Genomic DNA, 17,637 nt, shown 5'->3' with positions numbered 1-17,637 from the left:
CCTGGTTTTGTTGTGCAAGCTGTTATGGATGTGATCATGGTTCTTGCTCTTCTGGAAAGGGTTGTTTGAGGTTTCACTGGTATGTGTTCACTGTGATTTCCTGGAGTCCATGGCCTGGGAAGTTGTCTCGGGGCCTGAGGCTCAGGTACTGTGACTTTGGCCAGTGTTGTATGACTCTTGCTGGGGTACTGTCACTCTTCAATTCACTATGAGGTCCTGGAGCCCATGACCGTGAGGAGCAACTGTCCCGCAGCCTGCAGTTGAGGCAGTGGGACTCTGGCCCAAGTGATTTCCCTCTGCAAATTGTCAAGGGTGGTCCAGGAGCCAGCAGCTGGAGATGTGGGAGTCTCAGTGCTTGTGGCTGAAGCTATGTGACCTTTTCCGGGGAGGAGAGTCCTCAGTAACTCACCAACGTGTCCAGAAGCAGGCAGTCGGGAGGGGGAAGTCATGGATCCTGCAGAGGGAGCCGTGGGCCCTTGGTTGGGTAGGCACACGCCCAGTTGCAGCTCACAGAGGTGCCTAGGAGCTGTCTGCCTGGTCTGTGTGCTTGTGGGGCCCACATGCTGGAGCGGTGCGATTGTGGTGTATTGCAGTGTTCAGATGCTGGCCACTGGGAAAGGGGACATCCCATTCGTGAGCTGTGCACCCTTGGTTGGGTATGCACGTGCCCACCAGCAGCTTACAGAGTCACCCAGGAGCTGTCTGCTGGGACGGTGGGCTCAGGGGGCCTGCGTGCTGGAACAGTGTGACCACGGAGACCAGATGCTGGTAGCTGGGGAGGTGCAAGATCCAGCTTCTACTGCAGGAGCCCAGTGCTCTTGCTTGGGTATGCTCGAGCCTTGCAGTGGTTCACAGAGTCACCTGGGAGCTGCCTGCCAAGGAGGCAGGCTGCTGGGGCGCCCGCGTGCTTGAGCAGCACAACCATGGCATCTGTGGGTCAGCAGCTGTGGAAGGGGAAGTTTGAGTTTTGGCTACACGTGCCCTTGGCTGGATGCCTGTGTGCCCAGAGGCAGCTCCCAGAGGCACCAGGAAGACGCCTGCCAGGGCAGGGAGTCAGGGGGCCCCATGAGCACTGATTCAGCACAACTGTGGTGTCCAGAGGTTGGCAGCCGGCGCAGGGTAAGTCCGAGTTTTTGCTACAGGGGCCGTGTGCCCTTGGTTGGATGCACACATGCCTAGGGGCAGCTCCCAGAGGCACCGGGGAGCCGCCTGCCAGGGCAGGGAGTGAGAGGGCCCCACGCGCTCTGGTTCGGTGCGACTGCGGTGTCCAGAGGTTGGCAGCCAAGGTAGGTCAGTCCCACTTACTGCTGCGGGAGCCATGCACCCTTGGAGGTGGATGTCCTAAGATCTGCAAGTCTGCAGGTGGGGCAGCAAGATTTTGGATGGAGTGGCTACAGGGTTGCGGGCAGTGTCCAAGGCCTTTCTGGGTAATGGTGACGATGAGTTCCTAGAGCAGGCGTCCTCAAACTACGGCCCGCGGGCCACATGCGGCCCACCGAGAACATTTATCCGGCCCGCCGGGTGCCGCTGCCTGTCCTGCTTAGCAGCCGACTCATCCCGGGCCCGCAGTACGCATAGGAATTTGTTCATAGTTTTTTTTTTAAACTATGGTCCAGCCCTGCAACTGTCTGAGGGACAGTGAACTGGCCCCGTTTAAAAAGTTTGAGGACCCCTGTACTAGAGGAAGCCATTCTCGCCTTCAACATGGCGTGGGCTCCGTGCCCGAGCTCAGCAGCCCAGGTAGTGCCTGCAGCGATGGCAAGGGCTCCCGTCCAGGAGAGCCTGGTCTGCCAGCCCCTGATACTCCTGCAGGATCTAACTGTCCCTCACTCACACACACACCACACACATCCACACACTCCCCTTTCACATTCTCACTCACTCACACCCTCTCCGTCCGGCCAGCCACCATCTTTTTTCCCACTCTAGATTCTTAAGAAAGTAATCTGCCAATATTGATCAAGAGCCTTAAAAGTGGTCTTGCTTTTATTTATTTTTTTGTCTTGCTATTTTATGTCTGGGAATATATTCTAAACACATCCCTGAGAGGTAGAAAAAAATGTCCTTTATAAACAGGTTCTTTACAGCATTTCTGATAACAGAAAATTATAAATAACTAAATATCCATTGTCATAATATGTGATCAGTATAAAGACAGTATCACACTATAAGAAGATCATTCATGAAATGAACTGTGTTCATATGTCTATAACTGTTTAATACAGATGTAAACACAGAAATGTAAAAATTGGGGTAGACAGTAAAAAATGGTAGGTTTTCTTCTCTTTGAGTTTCTTTAATATTGCCATACACTCGGGGGGAAAAAAATCTAAATTTATCCTGTCTAAATATAAAAGTGTATATATCTAGTTACATAGATATAAATATAGATAACAACTTTTTAAAAAGTTTTTGTTTATAATAAACAGCAAAGTTCAAATTGAAAAGGTTTTCAGATTGCAATATAAAGTCTGAATATATGACCTTTTCTACAGTAAGGCACAGTCATTGTTTCTAGCAATTGGCTGAGACCCCTATTGCTCTGAGGTACTAAGATACGGCCAGTGGGTTAACTGTGGTTCTAGGGTAGTGATGGGTGGATTCCATGCACCGTGCCATCCCACACTGAGACAAGACACTGCTTCTCAGGACATCTACACTGAACCTGGCCCTGGCCCCACGCAAGGCCCTCCCAGCCTGCACATGGCTGTCCCCCATGAACGGGACGCTCTCTGGCCCACAGATGAGCCTCTTTGCCATCCTGATACTGGCTGCGGGTTTCTTAAATAACGTCAACATAGAAGACTGGGTTTTTTTGTGTGAAAAGTTTATTTTAAATGTTTTTTTGAAACTATTTACTCCTCTTTAAAATTAGCTTCCTCCCATCAGAGAACATTTTCACAAAAGGAAACAATCTGAAGCTAAAATCTACATGAAAGTCGCACCTGGCTCATCCAGCTCTCTTGCCAAGATGGGAGATGCAAATTACTCTCTGTGAGGTTTGTGGTTTCCCATGTTACTTAAGTTAGACAAGCCTCTGGTCAACTTATTCAATGCCACATTCCGGCATTCTTCACCATATACTCATAGACTATGAGATGTAAGATACAGGTGCACATAGGAAGCACCAAAGTCCCCTAAGCCTCTGGGGACTGACAGTCGGCACCATACTCAAAGGGACACGTCATGAAGGACCACACAGACACCCTGGAAAATGAAAGCAGTAGCAGCTGAGCCCCCCAAAGACTGATATTGCACATGAGCACAAACAACCTTTAAATCTGTGAACACCTATCTGATACAATAAGTTAAGTGTTTAAATTGAAATTACATTCAAAGACTTCGGCTGCTCTTAAAATGTTTCTTCAGAAACATACAGCATGGGAATACTGGCCACCTTTCCAGTCCCTCACCAATATAATACCACAGACCACCAAAGTCCCCCAAGCCTCTGAGGACTGAGCAGTCAGCACCACACTCAAAGGGACACGTAAAGAATGACTTACAATCACAATAACTCATAAAAAAATTAAGACTCCCAACGTCAAAGAGGAGAGGATTGTAAATTTTTTAGTAAGTAACATTCTACACATGATGTGTTTAAAAAATAATCTCAGAAATCATCCAGTTTCCACAACTTCCTGATATTACTCATAGTGTACAAAGGAAATTAAGACACTAAAGTTTTAAGACTATTAAGTTATTAGAGGCCCAGTGCACGAAATTCGTGCACGGGGTTAGGGGTGTGTGTCCCTCAGCCCATCCTGCACCCTCTCCAATCTGGGACCTCTCGAGGGATGTCCGACTGCCCGTTTAGGCCCGATCCTACCGGGATCGGGCCTAAACGGGCAGTCGGACATCCCTCTCACAATCCAGGACTGCTGGCTCCCAACTGCTCGCCTGCCTGCCTTCCTGATTGCCCCTAACTGCTTCTGCCTGCCAGCCTGATCACCCCCTAACCACTCCCCTGCCAGCCTGATTGATGCCTAACTGCTCCCCTGCCAGCCTGTTTGCCCCTAACTGCCCTCCCCTGCAGGCCTGGTCACCCCTAACTGCCCTCCCCTGCAGGCCTGGTCCCCCCCAACTGCTCTCCCTGGCAGGCCTAGGTCCGCCCCAACTGCCCTTCCCTGCAGGCCCGGTCGCCCCCAACATCCCTCCTCTGCTGGCCTGGTCACCCCTAACGGCTCTCCCCTGCAGGCTTGATCACCCCCAACTGCCCTCCCTGCAGGCCTGGTCCCTCCCAACTGCCCTCCCCTGCTGGCCATCTTGTGGTGGCCATCTTGTGTCCACATGGGGGCAGGATCTTTGACCACATCGGGGCAGCCACCTTGTGTGTTGGAGTGATGGTCAGTTTGCATATTACTCTTTTATTAGATAGGATAGAGGCCTGCTGCACGGGTGGGGGCCGGCTGGTTTGCCCTGAAGGGTGTCCTGGATCAGGGTGGGGGTCCCCTTGGGGCATGGGGTGGCCTGGGCAAGGGCCCTGTGGTGGTTTGCAGGCCGGCCACGCCCCCCAGCGACCCAAGTGGAGGCCCTTGTATCTGGGATTTATTTATCTTCTATAATTGAAACTTTGTAGCCTTGAGCGGAGCCAAGCCTCCTGCTTGCTCCATGGCCGCAGCCATTTCTGTTGGGATTTATTTATCTTCTATAATTGAAACTTTGTAGCCTTGAGTGGAGGCCTGGGCCGGCCAGGGTGTGTGGAAAGCTTGGCTTCCTCCATTGCTGGGGAAACCCAAGCCTCCTGCTCGCTCAGTGGCTGCAGCCATCTTAGTTGGGTAATTTGCATACTCGCTCCTGATTGGCTGGTGGGCATGGCTTGTGGGTATAGTGGAGTGATGGTTAATTTGCATATTACTCTTTTATTAGATAGGATGTTATCAACAAAGCCAGTAGGGTCTTATGGACTGAGGGTTGAGAAGGAAAGGAAGGATTCACACTCTGGGATACTTGTTAAAGCAGGGGATGGGCACAGGGGACCATCTTCATTACACTCCTCATCACTCAGACATCATTCACTAGACCAGTGGTCGGCAAACTGCGGCTCATGAGCCACATGCGGCTCGTGAGCCACAGTCTGCCGTTCTGTTCACTAATGAGTTTGCTGACCACTGATCTAGACTCTCGATTCCAATAATTACAGGCTATTGTTGTTCCTTGTGATTAAGCCCCTATCCCAGTGGTCGGCAAACTCATTAGTCAACAGAGCGGCAAAGCCGCAGTTTGCTGAACAGGGCACTAGACCAGCGGTTTCCAGCCTTTTTCATCTCGTGGCACACATAGCTAACTACCAGGAGAGTCAGGTATTGCATGTTTTAAAAATTCTTGCGGCACACGGGTTGGACATCACGGCACTAGACTTTTCTTTCTACTTTTGTACATGTTTGAATATTTCCATAATAAAAAATTTTTTAAAAGTTAATCTTTTCCACTGACATAAGGTACTTAGAGTTAAAATCATAGACCCAAAAAGTAGAATGGTGGTTGCCAGGGGCTGGAGGGAAGAGGGTAGGGGAGTTAGTGTTTAATTGTACAGAGTTTCATCTTAGAGATGAGAGAGTTCTGGAGATGGATGGTGGTGATTTTTGCACAACATTATGAATGTATTTAATGCCATTAAACTGTACACTTAAAACAGTGAAGATAGTACATTTTTTCTTGTGTTTTTAACACAACAAAAAAATTGAGAAGGAAAAAAAGTTAATCTTATATCAATGAGTCCTAAAAATATAAAAAGTAGTCTCAAAATAGTATCCTTAATTTTTCACCTAAACTGGCCTCTTTATTACCCCAAAATGTAGGAAGAAAGAGAGGGAGGGAGCTCTCTGTGCACTCACGGCAGGCTCCTCATTCAGTGTCTGCAGCATCCAGTTTTCCAGCGCCTGGAAGTCCCGGGGACCTTGGTATTTCACAGCTTCCTGGCCAGGCTTGAACAACTTCAAGCTGAAAGGGGAACAAAGGATTAGACAGAGCAGATTTTTAAAACACTCCAAACTGCTCTGAGCAAAGAGCACCATCATATCAGGGAGCAAGCTGGTTTAGTGAGGCAGCCAGGAAGTGAGTGATCAGTGGGCTGCAGCCAGGCAGTATCTGCCACTCTCTGATGAAACTTGCAAAGAAAAAAAAACAATCTAGGAGATGATATATTCATTTAATCCTATGATCTTTAAAGTTTTATATTTTATTCAAGAAAAATAAAGCTGAGGTGGACACATCATGCCCAAAGCTGTGAATTAAACCCCAGGCTGCAGGTGTTCACTTGTGCAGAACTCTCAAGCTTTCCCTGCCAGGGGGTTGCCATCCTTCCCAGTTTTAGTAGTTCATGTCCTGCTTTTTTATATTTTTTAAAATGAGAACTGTAGTAGAAACAGCACTGTATTTCCAGGCTGCCATGACAGCTCCTTGACTTACAAAGCATGAGCATCCAGGTATAAGAACAACCTTGACAACGGCTGATGGTTATTCACTTCCCCACAGAGAAGGAATCTTTTATTTTTCTACACATATTAGCCTCTGAAGAGATCTGCAGACAGAGTATGGAGCATTCCTTTAGAGATGAGCAAAAGACATCGCCAGAGGCTCTAGTTAATACTTCCAGACCCTGTATCATGCCACCGGTCATGGAAAAACATGCTCGTGATAAAACTTGGTAGAAGGTGTCAAGGAACAAGGGGGCGGGATTAATTCTTCTATTGACAGAATTAGTAGAAGATGTCAGGGATGGAGGGGGAAATGTGGCTACTGACAGAAAAACACACAGACAGGCTTTTTTTGGCAAGCCTGCTCATCTGAAACACCCCTTACAATCTACAGCATGCACCTGGAGTTTATTAGCAGATGCCCAAAATTCAGTGTCAGAAAGTAAGATGTGCCGCAATCAGAACTGTGGGTTTGACTAGCTAACTCCCCAAATGACTTAAAATGAAGTTTCACAGCTACACCAGAAAACCAACACATTGGCTGCAGGAGGTCTTTGCATTAAAACAGGCTTACTGGCCTCACCCAGAAGCTAAGATCCTGTGATGGGCTTAGGTGACTTTCCTAATGTGCCTCCAACAAAGAATATTCATGCCACTTCCTCAGCAGCTTATACTTTTACAACCGTAACAAAAAGCCAAAATCTAACTAGATTTGGCGAGTATGCCTGTGACTTCCTGAAGTTTAACATTGTAAGCAACTCCAAAGTATGATTTCACAATTAAGAATACGCTGCTATAAAAAATAAAGAACTCTTAGCCCTAGTCGGTTTGGCTCCATGGATAGAGTGTCGACCTGCAGATTGAAGGGTCCCAGGTTGAATTCTGACCAAGGGCACATGCATGCAGAAGGTAGCCGATCAATGATTCTCTCTCATCATTGATGTTTCTCTCTCTCCCCCTCTCCCTTCCTCTCTGAAATCAATAAAAAAAAAATATTTAAAAGAAAAAAGAAAGAACTCTTACCATTTGCAACAGCATGGATGGACCTGGAGAGCATTATGCTAAGCAAAATAAGCCAGTCAGAGAAAGATAAATATCACATGATCTCACTCATTTGTAGAATATAATGAACAACATAAACTGATGAACAAAAATACATCCAGAGACAGAGAAGCATTGAATAGTCCATCAATCTTAAGAGAAAAGGTAGGGGAGGTTGGGGATGGGGTGTAAGAGATCAACCAAAGGACTTGTATGCATAAGCATAACCAATGAACACAGACACTAGAGGGGTGAGGGCATGTGCTGGGGGGTGGCCAATGGGGAAAAAAAAAAAGACATATGTAATACTTGTATGTAATACTTTAAACAATAAATCATTAAAAAAAAAAAAAAAAAAAAAAGAATAAGAAGAATGCCCAGACCCACCCCTGGGACCATATAAAGCTCTGGAAACATGTGCTTGGCCCAGAAAATTAGAAGATGCTACTGTCCTTTCCACCTCCTTTCTCCCTTCCAAGCATCTCTCTCCAAAGAGCTTCAGGATCCTCAAATATCAGAAAGGACCAGGCGTTGTCAAACGCATTCCCCATTTCTTTGCTAACTTTAAAAATCAGTAAAACCCAAGCTGTGGTATTTTTCCAATGTGGTGTGCTTTGAGCAAAAACAAAATAAATACTTTTTTAAAAATCTCTTTTTGATGGACTGAAAACTTCTCTGCCTGCCCAAGTCTGAGATTCTTCCTAAAGTTCACAGAGCCTAGGAATAAAATTAGAGCTTCCTCTACAGACTTTTCGGTCTGACTTCAATTCTCACTGTGGAGGGAGAGAGAGCCGCAGGGTACAAGGCCAAACTGTTCTGCTATCACCAACCTCCAAATGGGCATTTGGGAGTTTTTTGGTGATCTATTTCTTTTTCAAGGAGACTGTCTGGGAGCAAGTTTATGGGTCACTGTGGAAAACAATGTGATGAAAGTTCTGCTACAAGCAATGAGATAGTGCTATGGACTGAACTGTGTCTCCCAAATCAGATCTGTTGCAGTCCTGACCACAGTACCTGAGAATGTGGCCTATGTAGAAAGAATATTTTTACGGAGGTAAGTTAAGCTGAGGTTAATAGGGTGCGCTCTCATTTACTATGACTGTGTGCTTATTAAAAGGAGAAATTTGGACACATAGAGAGAAGGCCACGTGAAGATGGAGGACTGGAGGGATGCGTCTACACGCCAAGGAACACCAAAGATTGCTAGCAAACCCCCAGAAGCAGGGAAGAGGCAAGTAGGCTTTCCTGACAGGTTTCGAGGGAACATGGCCCTGCTGATGCCTTGATTTTGAGCTGCTGGCCTCCAGAACTGAGAATAAATGTCTGTTCTTTTCAACCAGCCGTTTGTGGCACTCTGTTATGGCAGCCCTACGAGCCTCTTTCAGCCCTGCCCCTGCTCACGTTCTCCCAGAGGGCAAAGGTTATTTTCTGGCTCCACAGGAGGACCTCAACACTTTCCTGAGCACAGTCAGCCACCTGCAGGGGCACGGGAACTCAATGCCTCCCTCTCCTCCTGGAGGCCAGGAAGAATGACACAAAGGCAGATATACCGACACACACACCCCATGTTCAGGCACCGACATCCACTCTCCGATTCAGGCTGGCAAGTAAAAGCTCAAGAGATAACCTATGAACGCCCTCCTGTGACTACATTTCATGCAGCACATCCGCCTCCTGCCTTCAATGAAACAAATCTCTCCTCAGGCACCTGTGTGTCATGGGCATGCAGGGTCCTTCCCAAATCACATCCGGCATAGTGTAAGCTCACTTTACATTTTTTTCAAACACAAAACCAGTGTTTTATTTGGGAGACCTTATCTTCTTAATAAAAATCAGGACACATGATCCAACATGGATCTTTTAAAATCTGTGAAGAGCGAGGAGAAACCAAGATGGCGGCATAGGTAAGCACCTAAACTGCTGCCTCGCACAACAATTTCAAAACTACAACTAAAAGACAGAACGGACACCATCCAGAACCACAGGAAAGCTGGCTGAGTGAAAATTCTACAACTAGAAGGAAAGAGAAAAGCTCACAGAGAATTGGAGGTATGGCAAAGGGTCTTTGTGCGCGCAGAGAGGAAGGGCGGCTGAGAGCCTGGCTGACTTTCTCCGGCGGAAGGGGGAAGGAAGCCCCCGACCGCACTGAGCCCCAGTTCTGACTGCAGTGAACCCCAGTTCCGGGCGAGCCCCTGGGGACCCACGCTCTTGTGGGGGGAGTCTGGACTCTCGGGCAGAGACTCGGGAGCCGGGGAAGGCAGAGGTCTGAAGGCGCGCACGTGCGTGCAAGGGCAAGGCTGACGGGAAGCCAAGACTGAGACGCCACCCCATCCAAGCTGAGCACAGAGGCTATTGCAATTTGGCAAGTCTAATCCTATAAGGCGGTCGCCAGCACCGAACTTCTCCCAGCATAGACACAGCTGATCCTTACAGCCAACTGGCCTGGAGGTCAATTCTTCCCAGTGATACCAACAACAATCAAGACTTAAGTACAACAAGGCTGTACACACAGTCCACAAAGGGGTGCACCAAGAGTGTCCACCTCAGGTTAACTGGGGAGGCAGACCCACTGGGCCATATTGGAAACCTAGCACACAAATCTACCCTACCAACTCAGGGAAGCAGTGAAAATGCGGCATCAAAGAATCAGATCACAAACGAAAGAAATGGAGGAAAACAAACGACTGGATATAGAATTCAAAACCACTGTTATAAGGCTTTTCAAGAATATCCTTGAAAAGGCCGATAAATATAATGAGACCCTCGAAGATATGAAAAAGGACCAACTAGAAATTAAACATACACTGACTGAAATAAAAAATATTATACAGAGACCCAAAAACAGACAAGAGGAACACAAAAATCAAGTCAAAGAATTGAAATACAAAGAAGCAAAAAACACTCAACCGAAAAAGCAAAAAGCAAAAAAAAATCCAAAAAGTTGAAGATAGTGTAAGAAGACTCTGGGACAACTTCAAGCGTACCAACATCAGAATTATGGGGGTGCCAGAAGAGAGAGAGCAAGATACTGAAAACCTATTTGAAGAAATAATGACCGAAAACTTCCCCCACCTGGTGAAAGAAATAGACTTACAAGTCCAGGAAGTGCACAGAACCCCAAACAAAAGGAATCCAAAGAGGACCACACCAAGACACATCATAATTAAAATGCCAAGAGCAAAAGACAAAGAGAGAATATTAAAAGCAGCAAGAGAAAAACAATTAGTTACCTACAAGGGAGCACCCATACGACTGTCAGCTGATTTCTCAACAGAAACTATGCAGGCCAGACGGGAGTGGCAAGAAATTTTCAATGTGATGAATAGCAAGAACCTACAACCAAGATTACTCTACCCAGCAAGTTATCATTCAGAATTGAAGGGCAGATAAAGAGCTTCACAGATAAGAAAAAGCTAAAGGAGTTCATCACCACCAAACCAGTATTATATGAAATGCTGAAAGGTATTCTTAAAGAAGAGGAAGAAGAAAAAAGTAAAGATAAAAATTATGAACAACAAATACATATCTATCAACAAGTGAACCTAAAAATCAAGTGAATTAAAAACCTGAGGAACAGAATAATCTGGTGAATATAATAGAATCAGGGGCATAGAAAGGGAGTGGACTGATAATTCTCAGGGGGAAAGGGGTATGGGGGGTTCATGAAGAGACTGGACAAAAATCATACACCTATGGATGAGGACAGTGGGGGGTAGGTAAGGGCAGAAGGTGGGGTGGTGGGAACTGGGTGGAGGGGAGCTATGGGGGGGAAAAGGAGAACAATTGTAATAATCTGAATAAATATTTATTAAAATAAAAATAAAAAAAAGTCAACCAAAAAAAAAAAAAATATGTGAAGAGCAATCTATGGAGTTGCAGCCAGATAGCTCATATAGTCAAGTCCAGGTAGAAGCTCTCCTCCCCTCTCTGCTGCCCCTACTGTGCGCCCTTTCAGCCCTGTGACAGCTCCTGTTGTTTCTCCTTCCCTGTGGCACGGCTGGTGGTGCACATAACCACAGGGCCACAGAGGGCCAGCTGTTTAAGAGTGGCCACCACAGTCAACCATCTCTGCGGCCTCTGCACTTTGAGGTCACAGGCTCTCACTAGGTGAGCAGCCATCTCCTCTCCTGCTCCCACGACTCAGTGACCGCTTCTTTGGGACACTCCATCCAAGCAGAGTTTACTTTAAAGGCAATGTGATGATGCACAGGACACTGGTCCCTTTAGGTAGGTACACATGGTGGGAAATTTTATCTCCATGTGACCTGACTTGATGCAGACTTGAACTATGGCACTTAGATTAGCGAGCATTCACCAAAGACCAAGAATTCCAGAGTCCTATGTGGAAATGCCGAATTTCCAAATGTTAGGGGAAACCTAATATTTGCTGGGTATGCTCAGAATGGTGTTTGCACACATTCTATTTCATAACAATGTTCAGGGGGGTGGGGTGAGTCTCAGTGTCCTACTTTAGACTCAGAAGTTAACCAGTGTGGCCAGAGTTACACGGTAACTAGATGGTGGAGCTGGGATTCAACCCTGGCCTCTAGGTTCCAGCCCAGAGTTCCTTCCACTTTTCCATACTGACTCTGAGGTTGGGAGATAAGCTCAGGTTTTAGATAGACTTTCCTTAATCCACCAACGTGAACAAGTATTTCTGGGACTGCAGCAGCCAACCCCTCCGCTGTCCTCCCTTTTTTGGAGAAGGGCTCTCCACTGCCGTGTGGCCTGAATGGGGCTGCTGTTTTCCTACGAGATCCGGCCTCTCTGGCCACACGACTGTTCCCAGAATGAACACCCGTCCAAGCTGGGCCAGTGAGTGGTCGCCCAAGTCCACCCTGGCAACAGAGACAGAGCCAGAAGGTAAAGACATCTTAAGGGAGACCCATAAAAACAGGCCCCCAAATCTTTGGAGCAGAGTCTCAGAGCTTCCCTCACAGCCTACTAATGAATCCCCTTCTTTGTTTATTAAGCCAGTTTCAATTTCTATTTCTTAAAACCAAAAAACCCTTTTAACTGTCAAGAGAGGAAGTCATGTTACTTGTCAGAACCACTGTATCCCACTTTGTTACCTTTCTGACCAAAAGAAATAGCCTTGTGCTAGTCACATGGGAATTACTCTAGGAAGATGCTTAGGAATAACAGTGATCAAAAATCAATACTAAATTGATGACAAAATCTGTACTCAATTGTGTAATGTCCTCGTGAACATCAAACATGACAGGACCTCATAGAGACCATCATTTTTACCTTGAAAACTCATGTTCCTATAAACAGGAAAACCCAACACTGATTAATCAAAGGCTTTTTCCAAAGAAGGTACAAAAAGACACCTAATATAGACGTGGTGTTAAATATAATCTTTCCTAACAACAGGGACTGCCTGCTTAAATTTAGCAGCCCCTCACGCCTCAGAACTACAAAGGAAGTTACCAAAAATGTAACTTGGGCTTTCTTTGGCCAAAGGCATCTGGCCAAAAGATGTGGAAAACCTGGAAGATATGGGAAGCATGTGCCCTTCCTACTTACGTGGGGTATCCTCGCACGCCCTGGTTGGAGCACACGTCTGAGCTGGCCGTGCAGTCCACTTTAGCCACGTAGATTTTGGCATCTTCCATGCTGTTGTACTTGTCTCCCAGTTCATTCCAAGTAGGCTGCAGCCGCTGGCAGTGCCCACACCTATAACAAGGTGAGAGTAACAAGTGTACTGAGTGCAGGGTCAGAGGATGCCCAACCCCCGGCCCCCTTCAGCCATTTCCACGGACTATGGGGCTCTCTGATCCCTTCTTTACACCACAGCAGAGATGGGTTAGCTCACAATCAGTACAAAACCTCACTCCCCTGCTTACAACCCACCACCTGAAAGTCCCTGCAGTGTTCTTATCATGACATCCAAATTTAGCAAGGTACTGTGCTAGGTCCTCCTTGAGGTGCCCCTACTGACCTCCCCCTTCACCTCGGTGCCCCAGCTGCCTCCTGCCCTTGCAGTCTCCCCTGTACTACACTGCAGGATCTGCAGTTTTCTGAAAGGGCCAGAGCTGAATCACTACATGCGCTCTGGCGCTTCCTCCCTAAACCCACCTAGCTAATTGCTGTTTGCCCTTCAGGTTTAGTTTAGGTGTCACTTCCTCCAGCCCTGACTTCTCAGGCTATTTGGTGCCCATTCTCTTCTCTTCTTCTACTGATGCAGCCTAGCACTTTTTGCTATAATTGCCTCTTTATTATTTAGTCAGGTCTCCTCTAGTATATACCCAATATCTACAAATGCAAGGCTACCCCAAAATTAAATCAATTCTGCATACTCTCCAATGAGAAGCTTTAAAAAAGTTTGGGCCCACTCACACTTTTAATTTGATATAATCAAATGTATGCTTATAATAGTCATTGTATGAATTTAACTACACACAGATATTTTTAAATCCCTGGTGATTTAAAATAATGTTAACTTGAAATTATTGCTTTGTGCTGTTCTTTACATGTCTTAACAGTATCAGCATCTTTCCCATCAACTAAATCTATTGTCATATAGCTGATCTTCTTTATTGTCTGCTGTCTGCAGTGCCATGATTGAATTCTAGAAACTTTATCTCAAGCTTCAAGCAGTCATGTATCATTACGGCACATGGGTACTTTTTTCCCCATTCACCTGCTAAGTGTGTATGCATGATGTCTACAATGAAACTGCTTGCTGTGCTGCTTTCTAAAGTGACCTTTAATGCTTTGAGGATGCTTGCTTATCCTCAAAATAACTTCTCAGTAAAATAATTTCTCTTCTTTTCTGACAGATGATCTCTATAATACACATCTAAGGTAGCAGAAAAAAAGTTTCCTTCAAGCCAACGTTATCTTCCCTAAGCAGCACTTTCTTGGGCAGCTAAGAGAATCCCTGCTTTATAAGATATACCAAAACAATATAATTCCCTCTTTTCTGAAAGATAATTGTGAGGGAAAACCAGTGTTATATCTATGTATATGTGGTAAAAGGGCCAAGACGACAGCATTATCTTTTTCACAACTGTATCTAGCACATGCTTGTGGTATACTTAAGTGTTCGGCAATTTCTCAGTGATAGATCCACAGGTGCCTTGTAGTTAGCACTTCTGGTTTGGGACCCTTCTGGCTACAGCATGAACCTCTGAGACAGCAGCTGCATTCAGAAGGTGTCTTGTGGCCATGTAGCAGAGCAAAGCTACCTGGTCCTCCCAAGGAGGTGGCCCCAACCTTCACCTCACTGTCACCACCAGGTTTAGTGTGTCCTGCAAACCAGCCCTAGAGAAGATACTGGCACAAAACCTACAGCAGGACTACCCTACATCTGTCAAGTTCAGAGCAAAAATACAAAGTTAATGTTTTCATTGCATGGTACCCCTGATCTCAAACCACATGTGGGCTTCCAGTATCCCACAGAAACTGAAACTGGAATGAGATGAGGGGTTGGGGGGAACCCACTACATATTCTATCTGAGTTCCAATCTGCTGTTAAAGTGTAACTTTTAAATGTCGTCATAGAAAACCCCACATATCTGTTTAAATATTTTATAGATTATTCAGAAGCAAAATAAAAATTAAGTTACTTTTTCTGGGGGCATCCACCTAAAAGAGCATGAACCACATACAATGAAAAAAGAATTTACTTAATACCAAGAGCTCAAATTTGCCATCTTCTCCCTCACTCAGTCCAGGACTAGCTGGTGAGTATTACAGATTCTCCAAAATTAAAACTCCATTACATGCATGGACTTATTATGTCTACATGTCATTTTTTTCTTCTAAAAATAAAAAGAGAAAATACAGAGACAGATTTATTCCACTGGAATTAGCTCCAATTAAGTACTGTACATACTTGAAATAATTACTCTAAGAATACTCCTTCCCAAAGTAACTGTTAATACTGAATAATTATTTTATGTACTTTTCTATACCACAGTGGTTCTAAAAATCCAAGTCAGTTGGTTCTTGGGAACTTGAAACACTGTTAATACATGATAGCTGCGACTCAAACCCGCCCCCGAAAGTTGACTTAACTCCAAATAAACTGAATAAAATCCAGTAATGACTTGAATATGGGGAGAAAGGGAAAAAAGTTCCTCCAACTTCTGCCAGCACATTTTCTGAATAGGCTGTTTTTCTTAGGCATCTTCTCTTTGTTCCTTCTTATATCCCTTTCCCACATCTCAGTGGGCTTCTCCCCCACATTGGGGAAGGAGGCCAAATTCTGCAATAAGCCTGCAAACTGCCTTGTGCCCAAACACTAGCTTTCTGCTCTGCCCTGTGAGAACCTCCCTTCACTGAGACACTCAGGAAGAAAAACACCACCTGTGCTGGTGTGAATGACAGGAAGTCCTTCGCTAGGACAACTCTCAGGGTAGGGGTCTCTGAGGTTAGCCCTACCCTACAACCATGGCAAGAGGTACCATCCTTTCTACGTGGTGAGTTCTGGCATCTCACACTTTCTAGATGAGCAGGCCCCAGGAGAGCAGAGGGGAGGAGGAGCCAGAAGACAGCCTTGAGCTGAAGGCCAGTGGGCTCCAGTCACCAAGAGCACAGCCCCATCCACTGGAGCTGTACGGGCGACTCCAGAATTCGCACTACTCTCGCGGCGGCACAGGAACCCTCTTCTGCCTGGGCCACCCTTCCCACCTTAGGAACACACAAAGTAGGAATTCACACCTTTGTGAGTTCCTATTTTCCAATTAAACCCTCAGGCAGACGATTAGCCCTGCAGCGCGTGAACAGAATCCGCGGCAGGACCCCTGGTTCCCATTGGCCGCCGCACGTGCCCCGGTCCCGCCGCTCAGTCAGGCCTCCGGCGGGCGCAGCAAGTTTGGGGCAGGGGACTGAGGGGTGGCCCCTAGGCTTCCAGCAGCCCCAAAGCTCCACGAGTGCCCTTCCCCTGGTCGGGTCCAGGGACTCGGGGGAGGGGGACTTGGGTAGGGGAGGGACGGCCTATTCCGGGCTCCCGGGTCGGGACCGCCCCCTCCTGCACCGCCCCGGCCGCCCGGCGCCACGTCAGCCGAGAGCGCCCCGGCCCGCCCCGCGGCCCGCAGGGGTCCCTGCACCCTCAGGCCCCGGCCCAGCGCCGCTCCGGGAGCCCAGTTTGCGGGGCTTGGGGGGCCCGAGGAGACGGCGCGTCCAGTTACCAGGGCGCGAAGAACATGACGAAGTGCGCGGCGCTCCGGATCCCGTGCGTGAACATGTCGGCCGTGTACAGGTGCTTGGTGTGCGGGTCCTCCGGGTCCCCGCCGAACGCCGCGTGGGGTTCATCCGCCGCCGCGCCCGGCACCTGGGCCCTGGCGCCCCAGCGCCCGCCGCCGCCATGACCGAACAGCAGCAGCAGCAGCGCGGCCGGGGCCAGTAGCCGGGGCCGCGCGGGGAAGAGGCGTCCGGGGCGCGCGGGCATCGCGGCGGGGCTGGCGCGTTCCTACCGCGGCGGCCGGTCCCTTCCACGGCGCCCCCGCTGCCGTCTGCCCCGCGCGCCGCCCACCGAAGCCGCGCCCCTTCCTCGCCCCGCCCCGCTCGGCGCGCCCGCGCCCGCGCCCGGCCGGGCCCAGACTGAGTGCGCGCGCCCGCCGCGCCGGAGAGCGGGGCGGGAGACTTGGTGGGTCCTGGTTCCCGGGTGAGCCCTACGTGCCAGGCCTTCAGCACTTCCCGCGACGGTTCGGGTTAGTCCCACCGGGCTCCTGCGCTTCCCCAAACCCAAGGAGTGCCCGCTCAGCTCAGAGCAAGGGTGAATGTTGGAGGGTCGGAGACCAGGCAGGAATGCCACAGAGGGAATGTCAGCCTCGGTTAATCTTGGCATACAGAGACCCAGCCTTTTGGGCAAAGGGAAGAAAAGAGATGGCTGTCAGCAGAATGTAGGAAATTGAGCAAAAGTGGGTGGGGTGTGCACCTGAATGAGTCAAATTCTTGGCGAGACATCATATGTGATTCTGAGTCTGAGCTCAAAGGTGTGATGGAACCCTTGCCTGTTATCCCTGCCCTGCCTTAACTTGGGGGAGAACAGGGGGAAAAGTCAAAGCTGCCTCTTGTAGACAAGTCCTGCAGGCCTCCTCCTTACAAGACTAGCTGGTGTGTCTTACTGTGCCCTAAGTCATGGTGCGTGAGAGTTAGAAAGATGAATGACAACATCCCTACTCCGGCTGAACCTGTCCCTTGTGGAATGGCTGAAAGGTATCCC

The 17,637-nt window shown here is 47.9% G+C and overlaps 1 protein-coding gene across 3 annotated transcripts in view; it reads right to left on the bottom strand.

Moving 5' to 3' along the window:
- Positions 1-16,945, bottom strand: part of TXNDC5 (thioredoxin domain containing 5) — a 38,919-nt gene extending 21,974 nt beyond the window's left edge. Inside the window, exons 1-3 of one of the 3 annotated variants that reach the window (XM_080655276.1) lie at positions 16,601-16,945; positions 12,990-13,139; positions 5,838-5,943 (exon numbers count right to left, since the gene is read on the bottom strand). In XM_080655276.1, coding sequence (XP_080511402.1) covers positions 5,838-5,943; positions 12,990-13,139; positions 16,601-16,860 — 516 coding nt within the window. In that variant the 5' untranslated portion in view covers positions 16,861-16,945. Of the gene's footprint in view, positions 1-5,837; positions 5,944-12,989; positions 13,140-15,776; positions 15,917-16,130; positions 16,356-16,600 lie in introns of those variants that run through there. The other 2 variants (XM_080655277.1, XM_080655278.1) reach the window with 2 other exon arrangements.
- Positions 16,946-17,637: the final 692 nt, after the last annotated feature.

This window comes from Plecotus auritus (genome assembly GCF_963455305.1).
Source record: "Plecotus auritus genome assembly, chromosome: 2".
Classification (NCBI taxonomy): Eukaryota; Metazoa; Chordata; class Mammalia; order Chiroptera; family Vespertilionidae; genus Plecotus; species Plecotus auritus.
The sequence above is the reverse complement of the archived record's forward strand: the minus strand, read 5'-3'. Positions and strand labels throughout refer to the sequence as shown.